Source organism: Anthonomus grandis, chromosome 2, assembly GCF_022605725.1.
Source record: "Anthonomus grandis grandis chromosome 2, icAntGran1.3, whole genome shotgun sequence".
Classification (NCBI taxonomy): Eukaryota; Metazoa; Arthropoda; class Insecta; order Coleoptera; family Curculionidae; genus Anthonomus; species Anthonomus grandis.
The window spans coordinates 42,232,091-42,254,018 of record NC_065547.1 but is presented as its reverse complement, the minus strand read 5'-3'; the positions used below and the strand labels follow the sequence as shown (position 1 = coordinate 42,254,018).

Sequence of the window (21,928 nt, the reverse complement as noted above, 5' to 3'; positions counted from 1 at the left end):
GTATGACTTCAACCACCCAAGCCACTCCCCTAAATCTGTAAAAATCAAGCTTTGACAGCAGTATTCCATGATCCACACAATCGAAGGCCTTGGAGAGATCACAGAACACTGCTGCTGCAGCCTCCTTGGGGTTCATAGATAGATACACACTCTCCAAGAATCTGAAAAGGGCATCCTGCGTGCCCTTAGATGACTGAAATCCATACTGATTAGGGGACGGCACATTGTATTTGGTCAAAAAACAATTCTCTTTTTTGCAAGCCGCTCAAGAACCTTGGAGAGGGTAGACAAAATTGATATGGGATGGAAGTTAGAGGGTTGGTCCAAGCTACCACCCTTATGAAGAGGGATAATCATAGCTTCCTTTGAACAGGATGGGAATTCGCCCGAAGAAATGACTGATTGATTGCCCAAACCAAAGCATCTAAAGCGCTCGCAGGCAGAAGTGACAGCAGACGTGAAGAGATACCATCGGAACCCGAAGACCTATGATTCTTCAAGCACTGAATTGTTTCAAGGACCTCGGTGGCATCTACAGGGTGGAAAAAGAATGATTGGTTGATAGCATTCCGATTAAGATACTGCAATGGATTGCCGTTACTGGGAAGTGCTTCCAGTAATTTCTCAGCAATATTAGAAAAATAGTCATTGAAATCATCGGGCCCCAAGTCCGATTCAACCAACCGCCGACGAGAAGACTGCCTACATTCGTTAATGATTAACCAACTTTCCTTCTGTCTGTTACCGGACGAATCTAAGCGCTCATTGTAATACAGTTCCTTTCTGACTTTTATGAGATACCTATAAACTTTCCGATAATCCTGAAAATAAGACCTGATGAATTGATTGTCAATAGATTTGCGAAGTCTTGCTAAGCATCGCAAATTTTGGTCAGATGTTTTTAGTCCCGCGGTGATCCATGGTTTTCGTCTCTTGGATTTAAGTCTAACCAAGGGAAAGCAGATATTTATTTTATCACGTAATGTATAATAAAAGGAAGAAAATGGTTGTGGAGCAGCCGGAATTGTATTCCAGTTAATAGACGAAATGGATTGAAAAAATAAATTCAAATTGTGCCCACTAAACACTCTCCCAATGCGGCGGCCAGATTTGTTTTAAAGTCACCAGGGAATTGGACATACATCCCCTCGTGATCCGATATACCCACTGAGTGCACTGAACAGGTAACACCGTACAAATTACTGCAGAAATAATCAATAGTGGTCGATGAAGAGGACGAAATACGAGTGGGTGCATTAACATGCATGGTGAGTGCAAATGATTTGAAGATTCCATCAAGAGTAAGTCTTTGCGGTAAGGAAACCTCTGAATAATTAATATTAAAATCTCCAGCCAAGATAACACGCGAGTGAATAGGGAGCTGGGACAGAAGACAATCTAACCTGTCAAGAAACACACTGATATCCCGAGAGGGCGGGCGGTATATACAAATAACGTACATATCAAATAATTTACAAAAACACACCGAACACTCAAAAACCCGTTCAACTGAGGCATCACCAAACTTATCAACAGTACAGAAAAAGTTTTGAATCAAGTCAAGGGTCAAAGTCCTGCTTTGAATGCAGCATATCAGAGGAATTTTAAAGGCTGTTTCCAGACAATTTGGAATACAAAATTATCTGGAAAAGTAGATAAATAATATGTTGTCAAGTTTGTTATAGTGTAGATTCAGAAAGGGCTGAATTGCAATTACTACCTGAAGGCACCAAGAAAGAAATGAGGATTGAAAATTGGAAAAAGACACAGGAGACACACCTCATATAGATCTGATTCAAACTCCCTATAACTAAGGTAACAAAATAGTTTTAAGTGATGTTTCAGTGAAAATCAGATTAAAGATGTTGTCCTCAATGTTGTCCTACTGTAATTGAAAATTACCTAAAACCGTAGATATTTTCTATGATTGAGCAAACGAAAACCTGAATCAGTGCCATAAATTCCATTATTTTCGGACTCCATCTTATTAACGACAACTATACTTTTTATTTTTTAGATTAGAAGATTATTAATAATTCACTATTATATACTATAAAATTCCCTATTATACTGTAATAGTATAGCTAAGTAGCACTGGTAAAGTTTTAATCCTGATCACTCTCAGATAGATTGCATGGCCTAGTCCTGTATGCTGTCTAATTTATCTTAAGACTTTAGTATGAGGATCCACTACTTTACAAATATATTTATAAAATATATCAGATTAATTATTAGGCCACAAAATGTTTGATCTGCATGCAACTCTTATTTAATTGGTGAATAAAGGTCCAAATGAAAACATATAAATTTAAACTGCCTCAACAATACTGATAAACTCCATAAAAATGCTTGATGTCTATATTAGTAAACTGCTAATCCTTAAAGAAGTAGAGATCATTTAATAAGCTAATATTTGAGACAAAGTTGTAGTGCTTTATTTTTTTTAGGTGAAGTTCTCTTCGACAAAGTCCAAGGCTGCCAATCTGTAGTGAACAAAGTCAACATGATAGACAACACTTTCCGACACTTCAAAATGGAAGTCCTAAAAGGTGACTCTAATATGCACACCTTACTCAAAGAAAATAATTGCAAATTTGAGTTCGATTTCTCCACCGTTTACTGGAACTCACGTCTATGTACTGAACATGAAAGAATCGTCAAATCTATTGGTAATGATCATGTGCTTTTTGACGTTTTTGCTGGGGTGGGCCCCTTTGCAATCCCGGTAGCAAAAAAGAAGAGCAAAGTATATGCAAATGATTTAAATCCTGAGTCATATAAATGGCTGATGCACAATAAGAAGCTTAACAAAATATCTGATGAGTATTTCGAAGGATATAACATGGATGGAAGGGACTTTATTTTGACAGTTTTAAAAGAAAATCTGCCTAAACATGTTGGCAAGCAAATCGTTGTTACCATGAACCTTCCTGCTTTAGCAGTAGAGTTTTTAAACTCTTTTGTAGGGTTATTAAAAAATTCTGAAAATATTTCAACATTAACAGTTTACGTATATTGCTTTACTAAAGGAGAAAACCCCGAACAATTGGCAAGAGACTTGATTCACACCAATTTAAAAGTTAAAGGGGTAAACGTTGATGAGAAAATTAAAGAGATTTTTAAAGTGAGGACAGTCAGTTCCATGAAAGAGATGATGAGGGTTACATTAAGTTTGGATAAGGATATTTTGGCTGGGGAGGTTGTCACTTGTAAAAGAAGCATGGAGGAGGAGAGTTTAGTGTGTAAAAAAATTTGCACCGAGGGTAAATATGTATTTTATTAATCTATGAAATAATTTGTATAATTAGTTATCATCTGTAACTGGTTATACTTATTTACAAAGTTTTTATTTGTAATATGTATATATGTGTAATAAGTAGTAGAGTATTTTACTGTAGAACTTGCAGGTAATTTTGAGTATTTTTATGAAATGGTTATTTTCTTTTTAAGACAGGAAATTGGTATGATTCTTACTTAAACAGTATTTTATTGTTCAATTTTTGGATGTTTTTTAAGAAAATTCTTTTTGTAAAAATTGGGCTTTTTTGGTAACTTCAGGGTATTCCTTATTTGTTTAACTTGAAGCTAACTTCTATTATTTTGATGCATTTTCTTGATATTTTGTTATGTTATAAATATTATCCCGGCAAGACTATCCGGTTTACAGGGGCTATTTCTAGGGAGTTGAGTTTGTTCGACAGTCTTGGTTTAAGAGTTCTAAACAACAAGAACAACTCCCTAGATCTGATAGGTTCCAGAAACCCTGTTAAATTTAAAAGATGGAACAAAAAAAAAAAAGAACCTATCAGGCCGGCTTCGTGGGTTCTCTGTATGGTCAGTTGCCTCAGTCACACTCACTCACTCAGTAGTAAAACACCTTAATTTAATTTAAATAGGGTGTTTATTAAAGTCTTCATACTCAACAGCTTAATTTATCAGAAACAAGGAGTTAAATCTACATGGTAAGTAAATATAAGTAAATATACAAGATGGTCTTAAAAAGGTAAACAAAAATAAATAAAAGATATAGATATATATATACAAGTTTATAACCCAAAGGTAGATACCTGAATTCGTCAGTGATCACTTCGGAAGCATTACATAATAAGGCGTAACATTGAATTGTTTTAATTAGATAATTATACCATAAATATAGTTACTTAAATTTTAAATATTAAAATGAGAAAAAGATAAAAAAATTCATGTTAAATCATACAAAAAAAATCAAAAGAAGAATATGGTTAAGATTAAAAGAATGTGCTTACGGGTCAAGTTCCATGGTGTTCTTCTTTCGGGGGCGAGAGCCCGCGATGGGCAATTTTTCACCACATAGGGCTTACGGCATGATGTGTGTTGACGGGGCTAAGGGCGGCGAAATTATTTTTCAGGCTTCAGGGCGAAATCCTCATTACTGCTGGGTCACGGCTGGCGGTTTACACTGTCATATTTAAGGAGCCCTAAGAGAGATTTCTCAATGGAAACACGGAACACCAAATAAAATGTCACCAACGGTGAAAACTACTTACGAAGTTTCGAGAGGCATCAAACTACTAAAACCCATCCTGCTCCAAAAATATTTCTTTGAAACTGAAGAAACACTAATGCATTTTAGTTTTAGATGTTATTTTAACAAAAAAGGTGCTGGCGGAGAGAGATGATAATAGATTTATTTCAAACCTCTCTCCGTCACAGCGGGCAGCACGGTTCACTCTTGACGGACGCAGGAGCTGGAAAAACCCCCAGATGCGTCGCGGAACTGCTTAAGTAGTAGTCCAAAAGACGTCTGGGCGCAAGACCGGAGATTGAGGAACTTCACTCGTTACTTTATGGGTTTAGCCGCTATGGGCCCAACCAAAACCCATACATAGGTCACTAATAAGCAAACCATAGAGTGCCTAGTCTAGAAAGTACAATTACGGGCCAAATCGTAATAATTCGACACGCGGCGCCACTGGCGTCCGCTTTAGTAAACCGGTTGACCAATTCAATTGCCGTGAAATCTTCTCCATGCACAGCATATTGTAAACAATAACAAAGAATTAAAATGGTGATAATATTGATAGTGGTTTAATGAAAAATATTGGCGAATTCCATTAAGAGTCGAAGGCAATTGTAATTATGGTGGGTGTCTCAGTTTTGAAAGAAAAATTTAGAATAAAGTCATTTTTAAATATTTTAACCAAATGAATAAAAGTTGGGATTCTCCAGATCCCGTCTAAAGCGTAATTAATCCTGCAACAATTTTTGTATCAAAGAAGGATTTTTTTTTGAGAAAATGGTGTATTTCATTTTTCGCCTTCAAATTTTTATTTTAAATTTTGGAAAAAGTTATATACATTCCATACCTTTTTTTTATAAGTAAAATTACAGAAGCAAATAAAAATTATGAAAATTACAATTTACCAAAACAACTCATTGTTTTTAAAATATTACAGTCAGCTGTATAAGCTAAATAAAGGTAAAGGTACTTTTCCTATATTCGAGAAGGTTGTATTATATAATTTGAATTTTCATAGAAGTACAGGTATATACAACTGTAATCAGTACATAAGGTTTTTTCTCAAAAGTATAATGTACAATTGAAAAGAAAGAAAGAAAACATGTGAACCCAGATATTCAATATCTATATGAATTTAATTACTGTTTATCAATAATATATAATAGAGTGTAGAGCAATACAAAAGACAATTCGTAATGTAAATTTTAATTATAAGTATTTACTAACCTATGCCTAGAAAATTAATATTATATAAAATGTATAATAATGCTAATAGCTAATGAAAAGCTTTAAGGTGACAACTTTTAGAATTTCTGCTTTACCTGTTGTCCTTAAATCATTCCAACTTTAAAAAAAAATTATTATTGTATCGTTTATATAGGAAATAACTTGAGCTAATAAAATCCTCAATATCATAATAATGAGAACCTTAAATGTTGTCATTGTATCTGAAAATTTGTGAATATTCATTTAAATTATTTTTAGATAAATATTTTATGTACAATTGGTCACTGGAATAACTCTGAATGTATCGAAAGAATTTTTAGGTTCGGATGAACTATGGCTAGACTTACGATTATTAGTTGTCCTATCGATTGATATTAGATATCTTAATATTAATTTTTTTTTATAATTCCTCCTTTTTTTCTGATTTATTAATAAATTTATAGAGAATATTATCAGATTAAAATGGACACTATAAGAACAAAAAATTACGTATTTTTAGGCACTTTTGCGCATTTCTTTACAGAGAAATTTACAAAGTAGTTTTTTCAGGAGACGCAACCACTGCACTATTTTAATATAAAATGTTTAAGCAATTTTTGTTATTTTGGCGTATTTTTGGTAAAATTCGGTATTTTTTTATTAAAGATGTCATTTTTAGACACCACTGCTTTAAAAAATTGAAAAATTATTGTGTTTAGTTTATTTACACTTACCATAATACAACAACATACTAGAAATAAGACGTACTCATGCAAGTAAAAAACTTTAAATATCCCAAGCTTATTAGTGTAGATTCATAATATTTAAAAACTTTGTATTAAATGTAATATCTACCAATGCCCCTTAGACGTAATATCTACATATTCCTTTGCTACATTTACATTGTTCCATTGTAAAAATAGGTCATTAAATTCCCTAACAACATTTTTTTTTCTAACAGATAAAAATGGGCAAAAACAAGAAGAAAACCAACAGTGTTTTCAAAGTGACGGGAGCCAAGAGTCTGAAAATGAAGGCCAAAGCGAAAGTGGTAAAGAGTGACTTGAAAAATGTACGTTTTTCAATAAACATTGAACGTATTTTATTGAAATAATTAATTTATGAAAATTTCAGTTAAAAGCAAAATCCAAAGAGAAGGTTATTGAAATAGACAAAGCTTTGGACGGGCTTCAAGAGAAATTAAGAAAATCAGCACCCGAGGTGAAACAAGTATCGGAAAAGAAGGCTACTAAGCTGCCTAGTTCAATTAATTTAGATGAAAACACGGAAAAAGTAAATAAAGAGGCTGTTGACAAGATGGAGACGATGCAGTTGTAGGCTTAAGTTTTTTTCTTTAAATATATTATTTTGTTTAGTAATGTGTTTGAGTTTAACCAACCTTTTTAGACTAGGCATTCACTATCTTGGTGGAGAAAACTTCAGAAATCCAACATTTAAAGTGTTAAAATTAAGTTCATCCAGCTTCTACGAAGACAAAAAAACCATTAACGGTTAAATTAAAATAATAAAGTAGAACGGGTTGGATCTGGACATTTTTTGTAGCTCTAGGTAATTCTCACAAAAAGTCTGCATCTGAAATTGGACAAAGATAATTTAGCCTTTGTATAAGAAGGAGTCCAAAATAATCCCATAATGCGGCGATATTATGGACTTAATTAAAATAACAGTATTTCACAGTCTTTTCCTTCGGGGGATTTTGTGAAACTTTAAAATGATTATGTTTTAATTTTTTACTTAACGAAGGCATTTTTAATATACGTATTTTCGGAGTTAAAAAATTCCTAACATTGATCTCATCGGAGGAAGATGATAAGGTGGTAATTTGCTTTCAATAGTCACGTAATTTGGATTTTGTGCAATCTTTGAGGTGCATGAACCAAATTTACTGAAATATTCTTGCCGGGCTCTACTGTAATCCTCTTTCTATTTTTCTTTTGCTGTTGTGCTGATTTTGAATCATATTTTTTAAAATATCCACAACAGTATAGGAAAAGAAAAATGAAGAGCTGTTTATACCTCCAGATGGCAATTTTTTTTTGGTGCCAATGAATTGCACCTCTATTTTTTTATACATTTCATTCTTTATGTAACCCCGAAAATAAAAGTGGAGAGAGGTTAGGTCTGATGACCTAGTAGGCCAACGAATCGCAATCCTTTTATCGTTAAACAGTCTATTAGGTAATATTCTTACATCATTTATCCTGTTGGAAATAGACTTGTTTCCGCGTCTCTCCAAGTTAATATTATCCAAATAATTTTTTAACGCTCCACATATGAGGTCAACAAATCTCTTTCCAGTCAAAGTGCCATCGTAAAACACAGTTCCTATTATTTGGCTTCCGATTAACCCGCACCACACGTTTATATACTAAACTGATTTTGAGGGTTCCTGATGGGATTAGTAAGAGAAAGATTTTCTTAAGACTTTGTTTCAAATATTATCTTCGTCGCTCCAAATTATACACTTTATTATCATTTGCTTTATATGCATGGCGTAACCAGTTGCAAAAAGTAAGACTTTTTTCGTTATCGCCAGGCAACAATGTTTGTACAGGTCGATACTTATATGCTTTAAATTGGCTTATTTTGACCTCAGGAATATGTCCTATGATTTTGTATAATACTAAAATATAAGTACCTAACACATTAATTTATGAATTAATGTCCCATGTACTAAGGTATATAACAGACCGGAAAAGAATCTTCATCAAACATAAGCCCTATTGATTTTAACACATTTTTTTCAGAGATATAGCAAGCAAGATAGCATCAAATTTACTATCTAATATTAAAAATTTTTCTTCATATTTACAGAATATAAAAGTACAGTCTTCAGTCTTTCTCTCAGTCATTTTCTTTTTCCACTATTTCAGAAATTCAAGTTCGTGATGCCATAACCGGTAGGGTTAAAAAACTCAGCAAGTTGTGATATTTATGACATGAGTGTTACAATACTTAAGAGAAGTCAAGATTTACTTATCAGACAAAATTATTTAATGCATTTTTGGAAGGGACTTTCCCATAATTGGTAAAAAAGCTACACAATTGCACACAGATGGGGATTTTAAGAAAATTGAAAATTACATAAGTATCTTTTTAACATAATGATCTTCTCACAAGAAGCCAATTTGGGTAGAGGAAAAACAGGACTACCCAGAATGCAATAGCAACTTTGAAGCTATTTATCTATGGATTGAGCTATGAAGGAGATTTATTTGTGGGATCCTTCTTTTGTAACCTGTTGAAGGCCTTCGACTGCGTCTCCCACATTATTTTGTTATTTAAGTTCAAGCATTGTTATTTTATCTCTCTTTTTATTAAGCTTTAATATTGAATCTTACATAGCACGCTGCATATAGGCTGGAATTTATAATAATATTCTCTCTGATTTTGAGGTATGCGACCTTGGCGTTTCGCAGGGATCTGTTCTGTAGTCATAGACCAGAAAATGCTTCTAATTTGCTTCAGAGTAGAATGTGCTACTACATGGGGGCATTCAGCACAAATGGACCATTTATGTGCTATTCAACAAAGGGCTGTCAAAGGTCTCGTTGGTCTTGGCTATAGAGAGGATATCAGTTCTGCATTTAGAGATTTGGAAATTTTGACACTACCTTGTGTATACATATTTGTTTTATTACAAGGACAAGGACTAATGAAGATATATCATCTATCAACCACCAAAGGTTTTTCTCTTAATCATTATTCTCTAAGGTTGTATAACAGGATACCTGTGGCAATTAGATCACTCAGTCTAGAACAATTTTTTTTACAGAACGCAGAAATAGGTGTCTAGTCCAATTTTACTTGGAATATGTGCAGAAATTTGTAAAACGTTATTTTTGTAAAATTTAAAAAAAAAATTTAAAAAATTTAAAACCCCGTATATTTTTTTGAAAAACTGTTACTTATTATACCATGGCGACATTTTAATAGCTAACTAAGTAATTTACAAAATTATCAAATTTTACGAAAATAAGTATTTATTTCTAAAACGCGGCTACTTAGGTATAGGAATATGTTATATTAAATGAGAGGTATTTTATAAAATAAAATAGAGGGTGTTCTATTTAAATGAGCTTCTGACCGTTTTGGTAAATGACAGCCTTTAATTTAATTTTCGAGGATCCTCTATAATGCTGATTAAATTACGCTATAGGAAGTTAATCAAAATAGTCTCTTAAAGTGATGTTAAAAATTTAAGCTTTTTAGTAACTTAAATAGCTGAGAAACAAACAATTGGTTCCTTGGTTTTTAACAAAAGACACGCAATTTTTTTTCTCAAAAACCCCATATGCATAGAAAAGTATGATTAAAAAAAAAACTCAAAATGGAGCAGGGATTCAAAAGTGTTTTCTTTAAGAAATCAAAGGTGTTGTATGCCAAATTTTCAGAAAAATGCTACGTTCAAATTTCTTTTTTTTTGACGGCTAACATATGTACCATCAATCACCCTATATATCAATTATTTGCTGCTTTTAAAGCATTGTCTACTCAACATAATTTGGAAGTCAGATAAATAATTTTAAAATCAACCTAACTATCATAAAATAGAGCAATTTTTTGGTGAATACAAATCTCGCTGAACAAGAAACACTTTTAAAATACGGTTGAAAGAGCGATAGGAAATGCTATAGCGTATATCTATAGAAAAAATGAATATAGATTGAAAAATAAATATTTATAAAAAGAAAGAATGTTGTAAATAAAGATTTATATAAAATATAATACATTTTCAAAATTGGTCTTTAGATGGCAGGATTTAAGGTGAATAATAGATTTAGAAACGTGTCATCCATTTTTCTTCAAGAGACCAAACAAAAACATAATAAAGGTAAGAACACAAAGTCAAGGTCTCATCAAATCCATGTAATTTTTTTAAAAGCTACACGTGTTTCGCTCCTATCGGAGCATCATCAGGCCTAGACCTACACAGATCACATTACAACCAGTTGGAATAATAGATTTGCCTATGAAAAGGTGTGACCTGCTATAAATAAAAATTAAAAAACACATAACAAAAGAGAAACATGATGTTAGGGCCAATTATTTTTGAGCGACTGTAAAAGTTTGTTGTTTGTCTCTGATTCTGTCGCACTCATCTCCATGACGCCATAAATAACGCCAATTTAAAAAAAATATATATTTTATATAAGTTTTTTGCCCTCTGCCTTCTTATTAGTATTATTACTTCTCGCAAACAGTTAATATTAAAAGGCAGTAAATCACGGTGTCCGAATCTTTACTGCTTTCCTCATCATAAAGCCCGTCCCGAGATCCATATTCGCCAAAAATTAAATATATTCCGAACTTTTATATTCACTATATAAAATCCCGAAATGGTGGAATTTTATGCGGCTGGCCCCCTATATAAAACGAGGGGGGAGGCCCGCGGGGCACGTAGAAGCGCGTAAAAAAGTCAAACCAACAAAATAAATGTTTAAACAAAATTTTTTTAGTGTCCAATAAAGTACGATTTTATGCCTCGAAAAAGTTCAGTTTCGTTCGAGTGTTTTTACGCCCGGGCGAAATAAACGAGCCACAGACATTATTATTTTTTTATTGATTCTTAAGACGTCTCGTAGCGATCCCGAACGTAAACCATATTCAAATTTTCTTAATAAAATTTTGAAATACAGATCATAAGTCACGAGACGCGGCATTTGAACTTATTATACTGGTTGTTCGGTATTTGGTTGAATGAAAGTTGCCAGTAATTCACAAGAAAAATATAAAAAATGTTTTTTATAGATATATCTCAATTAACAATTTGCAGTCACCTAAGTTGAGATTACTCTTATTCTCTGGAGGCAGCAAAATATTTTAAAAATGTTGGATCTTGGCACTTTAAGTTTTCTGAGGCAAAAAGGTTTATAATAACCAAAAATTCGTTGAACAATGTTTTAGTAAGGGGCGAAATATTTTATAATTTAGATACTGGAGCTTCAAAACAGATTTTAAAGAGAGGAAAAAACTTTTATAATTTTGGCCCCACAGTTATACAAAAAACCTGAAAAGTTACTTGGTGTAGAGAAGCTTTTAACAAAAAATTTTTGGTGAAGAATGGGTTAATAGGGGGGACCTATAGTTTTACAAAAATCTGTTAACTATCTCTGGGGCTGCTGGCGAGGAAGTAGCACCAAATGGTATAGCTGAAGAACCCGAAGAGTTATGTGAAGAAAATTACAGTGAAAATTAGGAACCTAAAGTTTAGCGTTGTTATTAGAGTAAATATTGATTAAACTTTGCTTATTTTACAATAAAACATATAATAAAAATTTAAACAAAATGTTTTTTGACCCCTTATTTGAGCATTGCTTTCTATGTAAAACACATTGTGTGTGTTGCAAAACTCGCCTTTTCCACTTAGACGTTTCAAAACCCACCTTATCCAAAGGAAAATTAAATATTTAATAACTGGGCAAAATATATTTAAAAGTATCACAACTTAAAAGTTATCTAAAGTCTTATAAATGTGTATAAAAAAAGTAAGGATTTGGCCAGTGGTAAGATCTTTAATGGTTTTTCTTAATTTTCTAAAAACTCACTTAAGGGGATAATTTTGATGCGGAACGCCTCATTTATTTTGCTTTACGTGAGATCTGTTAATAGTTTTTAACTTATGTAAAAATTGTCCAGCCTGTTCCTCACAAATCGGCAAATAAAATTTTAAGTGAATCGACTAATGTTAATATTAGTTCTAAGATCATATAAAGATGTCTTAGGGAAGCAGGATTATTAGCTAATAAGTAGAATAGCCGCTAAAAAACCGCTAATCAGCAGGAAGAACTAGAAGGCCCGACGCAACTTTGCGAAAAAATGTTTGGATTGGACAACCAACGACTGAAAAACCTTCTTTTTCCTTATCCAATTAAATTTTATTTAGTTGCGTAATATCTTGAAGAAAATTAAAATAACATCAAATATCCAAAACAAAAATTAAAAATTGTTGAAAAGTTTGGAACATACAAGAGCATACACAAATCCATAAAAGATTAATGTCAAATGTAAACTGAGGGGGGAGGCGGCGGCGGATATAATGGCGGTGTCATCGGCATATCGTCACAGGGTGATGGTCAAGAGGTTGCTTATGAAGAGGTTGAGGAGCAGGAACAGGAGTGATGTACATTAAAAAGTGACAAAAACAGCATATATGTCCCTGACAACTGTTAAGGCAGTAATTCTAACCTGTTTAATAGTAATTGTGTAGATTTTTTTGAATAAATTACATTCGAAGAATAAATTACATACTCATCAAGGAGAGGAAGTAGTGCTGCTCTTATGTTGGACAATGCATAATCTTTAATTCCCTAACCTGTATACACGCATTCTACTACTATTACCACAACTAGATGCTTTTTTTTAACATTTTACCTTTGTTAGAAAATGGACTATAGATTTAACAGTCACTAAACAGTATACTAATCACCAAATATGCTCCGGGGTATTTGTTATTTTCAGAAGACGAATAGATTTCCAGTACAGTGACTTTAATACACACTTAAATGTGAAAAATTCGAAAATTATGTCGATAGCGCAAGTGGCGAGCTATCGCGCGACATCTCTGGATGTCCCAGGGAACATTCCGAAACAGCCGCTAGGCGGTAGTTGAAGTCTGAATAATGGCGCGACTTTTTGAATTGAAATGAATAGTTCAGTGTAAATAAATGTTTTTAGTAGTCTAAAGTTATTTTGTTTAGTGTATAATAATTGTGTTTCTGATTCAACGCTCTTGACATTCAACGAAAAATTGCAAGATGTGATTTTTGGAAAAAAGCTTCTTAATATAACTTTGTGGCGTGCAACAACAATTTCTAAGATATGTGACTTTTAAATAGAATGGACTGTTTATTAATTATCTAGATGAGTTTAATTACCAACAATTAGAGTCATCTCGAAATTTAAAAAGCTTGGAAACTCGTCGCAAATACAAGGATTTAAAGACGTTTTATGATATTCATTATTCTATTAGCTTTTGCCCTTTACTTTTAAATAAAATAGGTTTCATGTTCAATGCAGACAAACTAATCAGGTAGTTTTATTCTACCATTTTAATAATTCTTTAGTAAGAACTAGTATGTTGGCCAAACCGCATTCTCATGGAGTGGGCTGCTTTAGGACTAGGTCAGGTTTCAGAAGAAGTTTAAATTATTCCGTTTCACTACTTTACCTCTCTAACTTTATAAATCTTATGTATTTTTGAATCTCTGTAATGTTGTGACAATTATGTTTCCTTGTAAATATTTAGTAACGTGATATATTAGTTATGATTAGGCCAAAGGATGTTAATGAAAACCTTTCTATTTGTGGCACTTTCGTTTTCCAAATTTTATAATTCAAACATTGCATTTTTATTGATTTGATAAAAAAATTGAACGTTTATAATTAGCTTCTTTCAGGTAAATAATTATAAAGTATGTTAAAGCAAAGCCTGCAAATTTTTTCATAACCAAAAAGAACCAACAATTTAAGGGCCAATAGACACACGTTTCCAAATAAAGTTGCGTATTGACATCAGACAGTCAGGATAGGGTATGGTTTGCCACTTATCGCTGTTAATAGCTAAGCTAGTAATAGAAATGCTGTAAGCATTTTAGAAATTCTTTTTGCTGGTACTTTGAACTTTGATAACATCGAAAACAATAAAAACCAATTAAGCATTATAGTTCTTTCTACGACCCCAGTACTTATGTCAAACGGCCTAAAAATAATTTAAAAGAGCAATCAATCGACGCAATTTTAATATTATTCTTTTTAGAAATCCGTAGTTTCAACTTACCCATCAATAGGATAATATACATGGATATCCTAAACCGGTAATCCATTGGATATCCAATGCAAATCATGTGTTATCTATATCGTAAACATTAATTGAATAAATTGTGCAATTCAGCAATAAGAGCTGTCGAAATAAATATGCTGCTTATCAAATGAAAAACTCTTAACAAATAACCCAAATTTTATTAATATTCAAAACTCGATATTACAGTATCATTCTTATTAAAAATATTCTCAGCACATTCACTCAAATAATCCACCATATTATCAACCTTCTCAGGCCAATTCTGTACACGTTCCTCAAAGATTCCTGTGACAGCCGTGTCCATTTGCTCCATATAAACACTCGCACTATTAAATGCAATTTCACTCTGAGACTCCAAAAGAGCTACAGACATGTTTAACTGACTCAGCACTTGCAACAGACACACTTTAACGATGGAGGCTTGCTCCAGGTTTTTCAGACACTGGTTTGTTTCATTTTGGTAATTTTTTAATGCGCTTTTTATTGAGTTCAGATCCGTGTTTGTAGCAGAGTTCCATTGGTTGATGTAGAGAACGTATGTTTTGTTTAAGTCGATTATAGTGTCGGCTCTTTCGTGCAGCTGTTGTATTCCAAAATCGACATTTCTGGTGCAAGATGTAATATCCACGCCTAAAAGGGATTTATGAATTAGTCTTGTTTATCTATGCAGGATATCCTACTTAGAATATTTAAAAATACGTTTTTATTCATCAGAAAAAATAACATATTTGAAAATACAAAATAAGACTTTTGCCCCACCCACGGGGTAAAAGTCCGATTGATATGGGGCAAATATCCGTAACTAATTTAATCACAAAATTTGCACTGAAAAGGTCCAATATTCTCATATGCCGTACAGCTTTCGTGCCACCACTCAGTAATTGCACTGGATCCAGGACTCAACCGGCGGTTCTTCATACGACCCGAGGCAGCCCGGACATGCGTTCGACTTATATTTCTGTTTCTTTAACCCTTCGACCTGATCAGTAATTTTTCTCTTGGCGCAGGTTTTGGATTCCAGGCATTCCTTTCTTAATTTTTCTTCAGCCAGTGCTTCCAATTTATTCCTGTTGGGCGTACTGGACAGAATTGTAGACTTTTTACCTTGACGCCTCCTTTTCTGTTCTTCCTTTCTTTTCGGAAACGGAATAATTTGTTCAGGTGTCACCGATGGAATTTTGCTGGAAACTTGTGTTGATGTAGAAGGCTTTTCTGGTGTCAAAAGATTTATTGCATTGGAAGGGGATGGTAGTATTATTGCTTGGTTTCCAGAATTCTTTTGTGTGCTGCTTGTGCTCAGAAGAAAATAAGATAAAGGCATATCATCAGAGTCTGCTACAGAGTCCAAGTCATTTTCTCCCTAGCACCCCAGTAGTCGTGTCAAACGGCCTAAAAATAATTTATCAAAAGATCAATCGTTGCAATTTTATTATTATTCTTTTAAGAAATCCGCAGTTTCAACTTACCCAACAATAGGATAATATACATGGATATCCTAAACCGATAATCCATTGGATATTCAATGCAAATCATATGTTATCTATATATCGTGAAAAGTAATTGAATAAATTGTGCTATTCAGCAAAAAGAGCTACTTAAGCTCTCTAAATAAATATGCTGCTTATCAAATGAAAAACTCTTAACAAATAACCCAAATTTTATTAATATTCAAAACTCGATATTACAGTATCATTCTTATTAAAAATATTCTCAGCACATTCACTCAAATAATCCACCATATTATCAACCTTCTCAGGCCAATTCTGTACACGTTCCTCAAAGATTCCTGTGACAGCCGTGTCCATTTGCTCCATATAAACACTCGCACTATTAAATGCAATTTCACTCTGAGACTCCAAAAGAGCTACAGACATGTTTAACTGACTCAGCACTTGCAACAGACACACTTTAACGATGGAGGCTTGCTCCAGGTTTTTCAGACACTGGTTTGTTTCATTTTGGTAATTTTTTATTGCACTTTTTATCGAGGTCAGATCCGTGTTTGTAGCAGAGTTCCATTGGTTGATGTAGAGAACGTATGTTTTGTTTAAGTCGATTATAGTGTCGGCTCTTTCGTGCAGCTGTTGTATTCCAAAATCGACATTTCTGGTGCAAGATGTAATATCCACGCCTAAAAGGGATTTATGAATTAGTCTTGTTTATCTATGCAGGATATCCTACTTAGAATTACTACACAACACTCATCTTTAGTATAGGGAGGTTTTTGGGTATAAGACTCTGATAGTACAGAAAACATACCGTCAAAATTCTATCAATGTTTTAATCTTCCAAATTTGGGAATGTATCTTTAGAAATGTTTGAGAGGATTATTAAAAAAATATATATAAAAAGTCAGTTATTGCATAAGGATTTTTTTACCAGACTTTTTAAAAGCTCAAGCACCGTGATTGAGAGACATCCTTTAAAGGCTTGTAGTTATGTCGGTTAAGAGGATATAGGAAAAAATTGTACAAAACCATTTTTTTGCAGGCTATATAAATCCAGGAGATTGCCTATATCTTCACTTTGGATATAGTACATTCAAGTGATGTTTCATAAAATGAAAATGTTTTATTCCTTTAATGATACTTAAGTAATACCATATATGCGTCGTAGTAATATTTCTGTTTTATTCAAATTAGTTTCTTGAAAATTATTAAAACTACGGGCGCATCTGAATAATGGAGAGTTAGACAAATAGGTTGAAGAATATCTTAAGATGCTAAAGGTCAATCTATTACGCAAAATATAAAGATTAACGTTGATATGTAAATTTTCCAGACAGAAAGGGCAGTCTATTAAATTATTAATAATTTTATAAATCAAAATTTTTTCTACGACTCTCTAAGGGCTTCATACCATAAAACTTGTTATCATAGTAAGTAAAAAAATGACTTTGTCTATTAAAGTGGAAATTTACTATATTTACAAACTTGCGTTGTACCCTTTCAATTTGATCAATATATTTGTGATACATCGGATTCCAAGCTACTGTCGCATATTCTATAGTAGGTTTAACGAATGCATTATATAATAATATTAATGATGTTTCATTACTAAAACCCTTTGTAATTCGAGATTTTTTAGAGCTTTCTAGACAATGTTTTCTATATGAACGTCGAACACCAGTCTAGAATCCAACGTCACACCTAAAACCTTAATAAACTCCACATACTTCAAGATAGTGCTACCCAAGTATTTGAACCTGGCGCGCGTGAGTGCTGGGCACTCCCTGACTACATGGTCAACAGTTTCATCCTCCTCACAGCACCATCGGTATTCCGGGTTGTCCGCAATACCGATAGTATGGTACCGATCTTTTTTCGAAAATAACATGTTGATTAACATCAATAGCTTCTTTGACCTTAAAGAATAATAACAGCAAAGATTCAAATAGTTTACCAAAGTGACTAAGTAGGGAAATAGGCCTGTAATTCCGTACGGAAGTTTTTTCTCCAGGCTTAAATACTGGCACAATTTGAGCTGTTTTCCAAATATTGGGAAAATGCCGCTGGATAAACATTGATTATACAAAAGTGCGAGTTTTTGCATATCATAATATGCAAAAACTCGCACAAACTAGGACAGGAGTTGAAAAAAATTAAGGAAATCAGTCTGGGCCAGGTCTCTTTTTAGGATCCATAGATACAAGTGCGGATTTAATATCATTTATATCAGTATTGTTAACTACAAAACATTCTTGACATTGAGTAGGCTCAATTAAAGTTGGTGTATCAGAAGGTTCAAATACTCCACTAAAATACTTAGAAAAAAGTTCACTAACGTCAACACAATTCGAAGCTTCCTGATCATTAAATTTCATTTTAAGCTTTTAGTGTTTTTTTTGTTGTGAAAAAATGATCAGAAATATTTAACGTCTTTGACAACGTTTATTTCTGTTTTATAAATATAATCTTAAATATGTAACAGTTGTAACATAAGCCTATAAAATCCCAATAAATTAAAAATAATTTTAAAAAGTCAGGAGAGGATAAGATGTTACAGGAATGTTAAACAAAAAAAAAATGGGGTAATAGGGACCTGGATTATGACGGGACATCTTCAAGACCTTATTTTGCTACATTAGCCTCCTTACACAAATGGTTGTGTAATTAAGGCTTAAAACACCCTATTCAGTATTAAATTGAAGCTAATTATTTAAACCAGAAGACCCTATATATTATAGAACTATCATATATTTTGTATAATTAATTTATACCTAAATCCTTGGCTTCTTGTTCCAGCTTTACTACAGCCTCTAGAGCCTCAGTAATAGGAAAACTATCAGCCACTTCCTCTAAAATGGTTTCTAATTTATTCAATAAGTTGCTGAGGCCTTCCTCGGTTATTTCGTAAAATCTGTTTTCAAATTTGTTGTACTGCTCCTCAAAAACACCTAAATTCTGGTTAATCGCGTCTAAGAGTTGCCCTATTGTAGATGAGGCCTGAACGAAACTAAGTGTGAACTAAACCATCTAATTTTAATTTTTGGTACTTACCCGGGTGCTCAAAAAGGAACCACTCAAAACTAAAAATAATGTTAAAGATATTTTCATCATTATCATTTTTGTTTATATACTAATAAATAGATAATTTAATACACTTTCAATGCGGTAAATGCAGTGAAACACGACAGTTTTTCCTAATTTAATTAAATTCTTATCTTATCAAAATAAGTTTGCGACATTAGATTCTGAAAATAATATGACGTAACGAATCGTGGAAACACATGTACCTACCATTGTTCTTTTTTGTCAATTAATATTTGGTTATTAGTACTAATATTTTTTTTATAACAGTATATCATTTATTATGAACGTCATCATAATATTCCCGCCGTAATTTATACAGACATACCATGCCGCTCAAGAATGCTAACGCAACTTAAAAGGGTGCTTGGAATTCATCACCAATTATGTAGTCTAGCGTTTTGCTTTTTTACAATTGAACCGTTTATTTCAGAAAGCCCATATCTCCAAATTCTTACATTTTGAGATAACATGAAAAAAGTATTTTACGCCATAAGAACCATTTTTTTCTTTATTTTTTAATTTTTATGTTACTTGGAAGCCTGTCCCTTAACTAATGGTTCAAAACTATAAAAGTGATTTCAATTTATTAGTTCGTAAATAATAAAATTAAAGCCTTTAGATAGGGGGTTTCTTCCTAATTTTATAGTTATAAACTTGACCTAATATATTTAAAAAAAAAGTCATAAATTTCTAAGGCCTTATTCATTTTCACGTTCTGAGTCCATGACACATTCAGCTTCTGTAGTCGGCCATATAAGGATTTCTTCATAGGAATGTTCATATCCTTTGGTGTATTCCATAAGCTTTTGCACGTCATCAAGTTTTTTTCTTATTTATTGAAACTTTTTCAGCGAGTAAGCCTTTTAAGTTGGCAGCTCTAGAGCGGAGTTACTTTTTCGGAGAGTAAAAGTGGAACAGGTAATACCATCAATAATAATAATAATAATAAATATCTTTATTAAGAAAAATACAATTTCAAGAGGAAAAGTACGTTTCTCAAAAGGCTGACTTTAAGGCCAACTACTCAACATTAACCCTAAAATTTCTTAAATTAAAAATTAATAAATACGATATAATCTAATAGCATAATATTAACAGGCTATACCTCAACAACGTCTTGCTGAGAACTAAGTATTTCTTTAATTTTTTTTGCGAAATTTAAAAGGATTTTTTAAACTAAAATGTTTGATATACTTATTATACAATGATACTATATTATATGTAAAGCAACGTCGAAAAATTGCCTTGTGATGATTCGGCATAGAAAGAGTAGAGATCTAATCGGTATTAGATGAATATCTTGTCGAAACGATAATTTGGATCTTAAATACTGCGGAACAGATGTTTTAAGTAGTTTAAATGCAAATATTATCAAAAAGTACTGATATGAAAAAGAAACATTAAGCCACTAAAGCTGATTAATGTTTTTTTAAGTTGTAAATAAATCTACCGCAATTATTCTGGATTATTTGCAATCGTTGTCTGTCTACAAAACTTAAACATGGATAATATAAAATTAAGCAATAGTATACTTCGGACAAAACATAAGACTCGCAAAGCTTTCTCCGAACTTAAAAATTTAAAATATGTTTGTTCGCATACAGTACCTTTAGCGATAAGTAGCAGGCCTTGCATAAGTTAAATATATGTTGGGAAAATCTTAATTGAGAATCCAAACAAACACCTAAATTTCTGGAAGCCTCAGTGAACTTCAACACTTCGCCATTCATTTCAAAGTTAAGGTATTCCTTTAAAAATTCAGAATGTTGCATAGAGGAGAAAAGTAAGACTTTAGTCTTCCCTGCATTTAAAAATAAGTTGTGTTTCTTGCCGTATATGGTGATTTCTCTAAGGTCTCAGTTTACATTTGCTTCAATTTCATTATATTCCAATGGACCAAAAGTATAAATAAGCTGTGTATCATCGGCATAACTTTGAGTTTGGGAAAATTCAACAGCTTTGTTTAAATCAAAAGTATACAGCAAAAATAAAAGTGGCCCTAGAATGAAGCCTTGTGGCACCCTAGACATAACTTCTTAGATAGTTTTCAAAGAATGAAAGAAAACGATCTCCCGATCCAAAAAACTTAAGTTTAGAAATTAGTAAATCGTGGTCGATCGTGGCGAGATCCAGACTGATTGCTAGATAATAACCCATTCTCATTTACATATGCAAACAGTTGATGTTGTAAATAACCCTTTCCAAAATGTTGCTAATTACAGATAATAAACTAATTGGTCTTAAGTCTTTTGGTTTTGTTGGAGAATTAACTTTAGGTATTGAACATATTACGGCTGTCTTTCAGGCTATACGGAAATATCCTCTTTCGAGGCAAACATTAACGATATATAAAAGCGGAATAGTTAGTTTTAACATAGTCAATGTAATTCAGTCTGCTCCAGCAGCTTTTGATTTTAGCTTGCTTATAATAACCTCTTGTGGCGATGGAAGACAAAAAACAAACCTTGCCTCACTGAATCTACCGGAATTGAAATATTGAATAAGTTCCCAATAAGCCGAAATGTTAGAAAATGCTGTAAGAAAATAATTATTGATATCATTTGCGTCCCTGATATTATCCGGTAATTGCGGTTTTGATTTTGACTGAATTCCAGCGATTTTCAAGCGCTTCTAGATAGTAGTCGCATCTTGGGAATTGATAAATTTAAGATGTCAGATGTCAACGCAAACTTCCTTAACCTTTTATAATTATTCCAGTTGCCTGTATTTTTATTGTTTTTATATTTTTTGAGAGCATTATTACTATATATTACATGTTACATATATTATCCATGTAGTAAATACTGTCCCAATCAATTTTACTAAGATCAGCAAAGAAAGCATCATCATTAAAATACTTAAAACATC

At 32.7% G+C, this 21,928-nt stretch overlaps 2 protein-coding genes across 7 annotated transcripts in view; one reads left to right on the top strand and one right to left on the bottom strand.

Moving 5' to 3' along the window:
- The window catches only part of LOC126750675 (tRNA (guanine(37)-N1)-methyltransferase), a 53,008-nt gene extending 45,929 nt beyond the window's left edge, over nucleotides 1-7,079 (top strand). For 3 of the 5 annotated variants that reach the window (XM_050460351.1, XM_050460349.1, XM_050460348.1), the window contains 3 exons: nucleotides 2,643-3,263; nucleotides 6,666-6,776; nucleotides 6,839-7,079. In XM_050460351.1, the coding sequence (XP_050316308.1) occupies nucleotides 2,643-3,263; nucleotides 6,666-6,766 (722 nt within the window). In that variant the 3' untranslated portion in view covers nucleotides 6,767-6,776; nucleotides 6,839-7,079. Of the gene's footprint in view, nucleotides 1-2,447; nucleotides 3,264-6,665; nucleotides 6,777-6,838 lie in introns of all 5 variants that reach the window. The other 2 variants (XM_050460352.1, XM_050460350.1) reach the window with 1 other exon arrangement.
- Nucleotides 7,080-14,666: 7,587 nt separating this feature from the next.
- On the bottom strand, nucleotides 14,667-19,171 carry LOC126750679 (uncharacterized). Of its 2 annotated transcripts, none has more exons than XM_050460358.1 (3): nucleotides 19,028-19,171; nucleotides 18,748-18,973; nucleotides 14,667-15,158 (listed from the first exon to the last, which is right to left on the bottom strand). In XM_050460358.1, the coding sequence occupies exons 1-3, from the start codon at nucleotides 19,091-19,093 to the stop codon at nucleotides 14,689-14,691; spliced, it is 762 nt and encodes a 253-aa protein (XP_050316315.1). In that variant the 5' UTR covers nucleotides 19,094-19,171; the 3' UTR covers nucleotides 14,667-14,688. The 2 variants fall into 2 exon arrangements, with proteins under 2 accessions (XP_050316315.1, XP_050316314.1); XM_050460357.1 differs by lacking the exon at nucleotides 14,667-15,158 and adding an exon at nucleotides 16,168-16,659.
- Nucleotides 19,172-21,928: the final 2,757 nt, after the last annotated feature.

What these genes read in the sequence shown, in the direction of transcription:
- LOC126750679 (XM_050460358.1), bottom strand. Translation starts at nt 19,093, where the DNA reads ATGATAATGATGAAAATATCTTTAACATTATTTTTAGTTTTGAGTGGT. An exon ending in GTTCCTTTTTGAGCACCCGG is followed by an intron (nt 18,974 to 19,027) that starts GTAAGTACCAAA and finishes AGTTTCGTTCAG; the next exon opens with GCCTCATCTACAATAGGGCA. An exon ending in ACAAGAAGCCAAGGATTTAG is followed by an intron (nt 15,159 to 18,747) that starts GTATAAATTAAT and finishes AATCCCTTTTAG; the next exon opens with GCGTGGATATTACATCTTGC.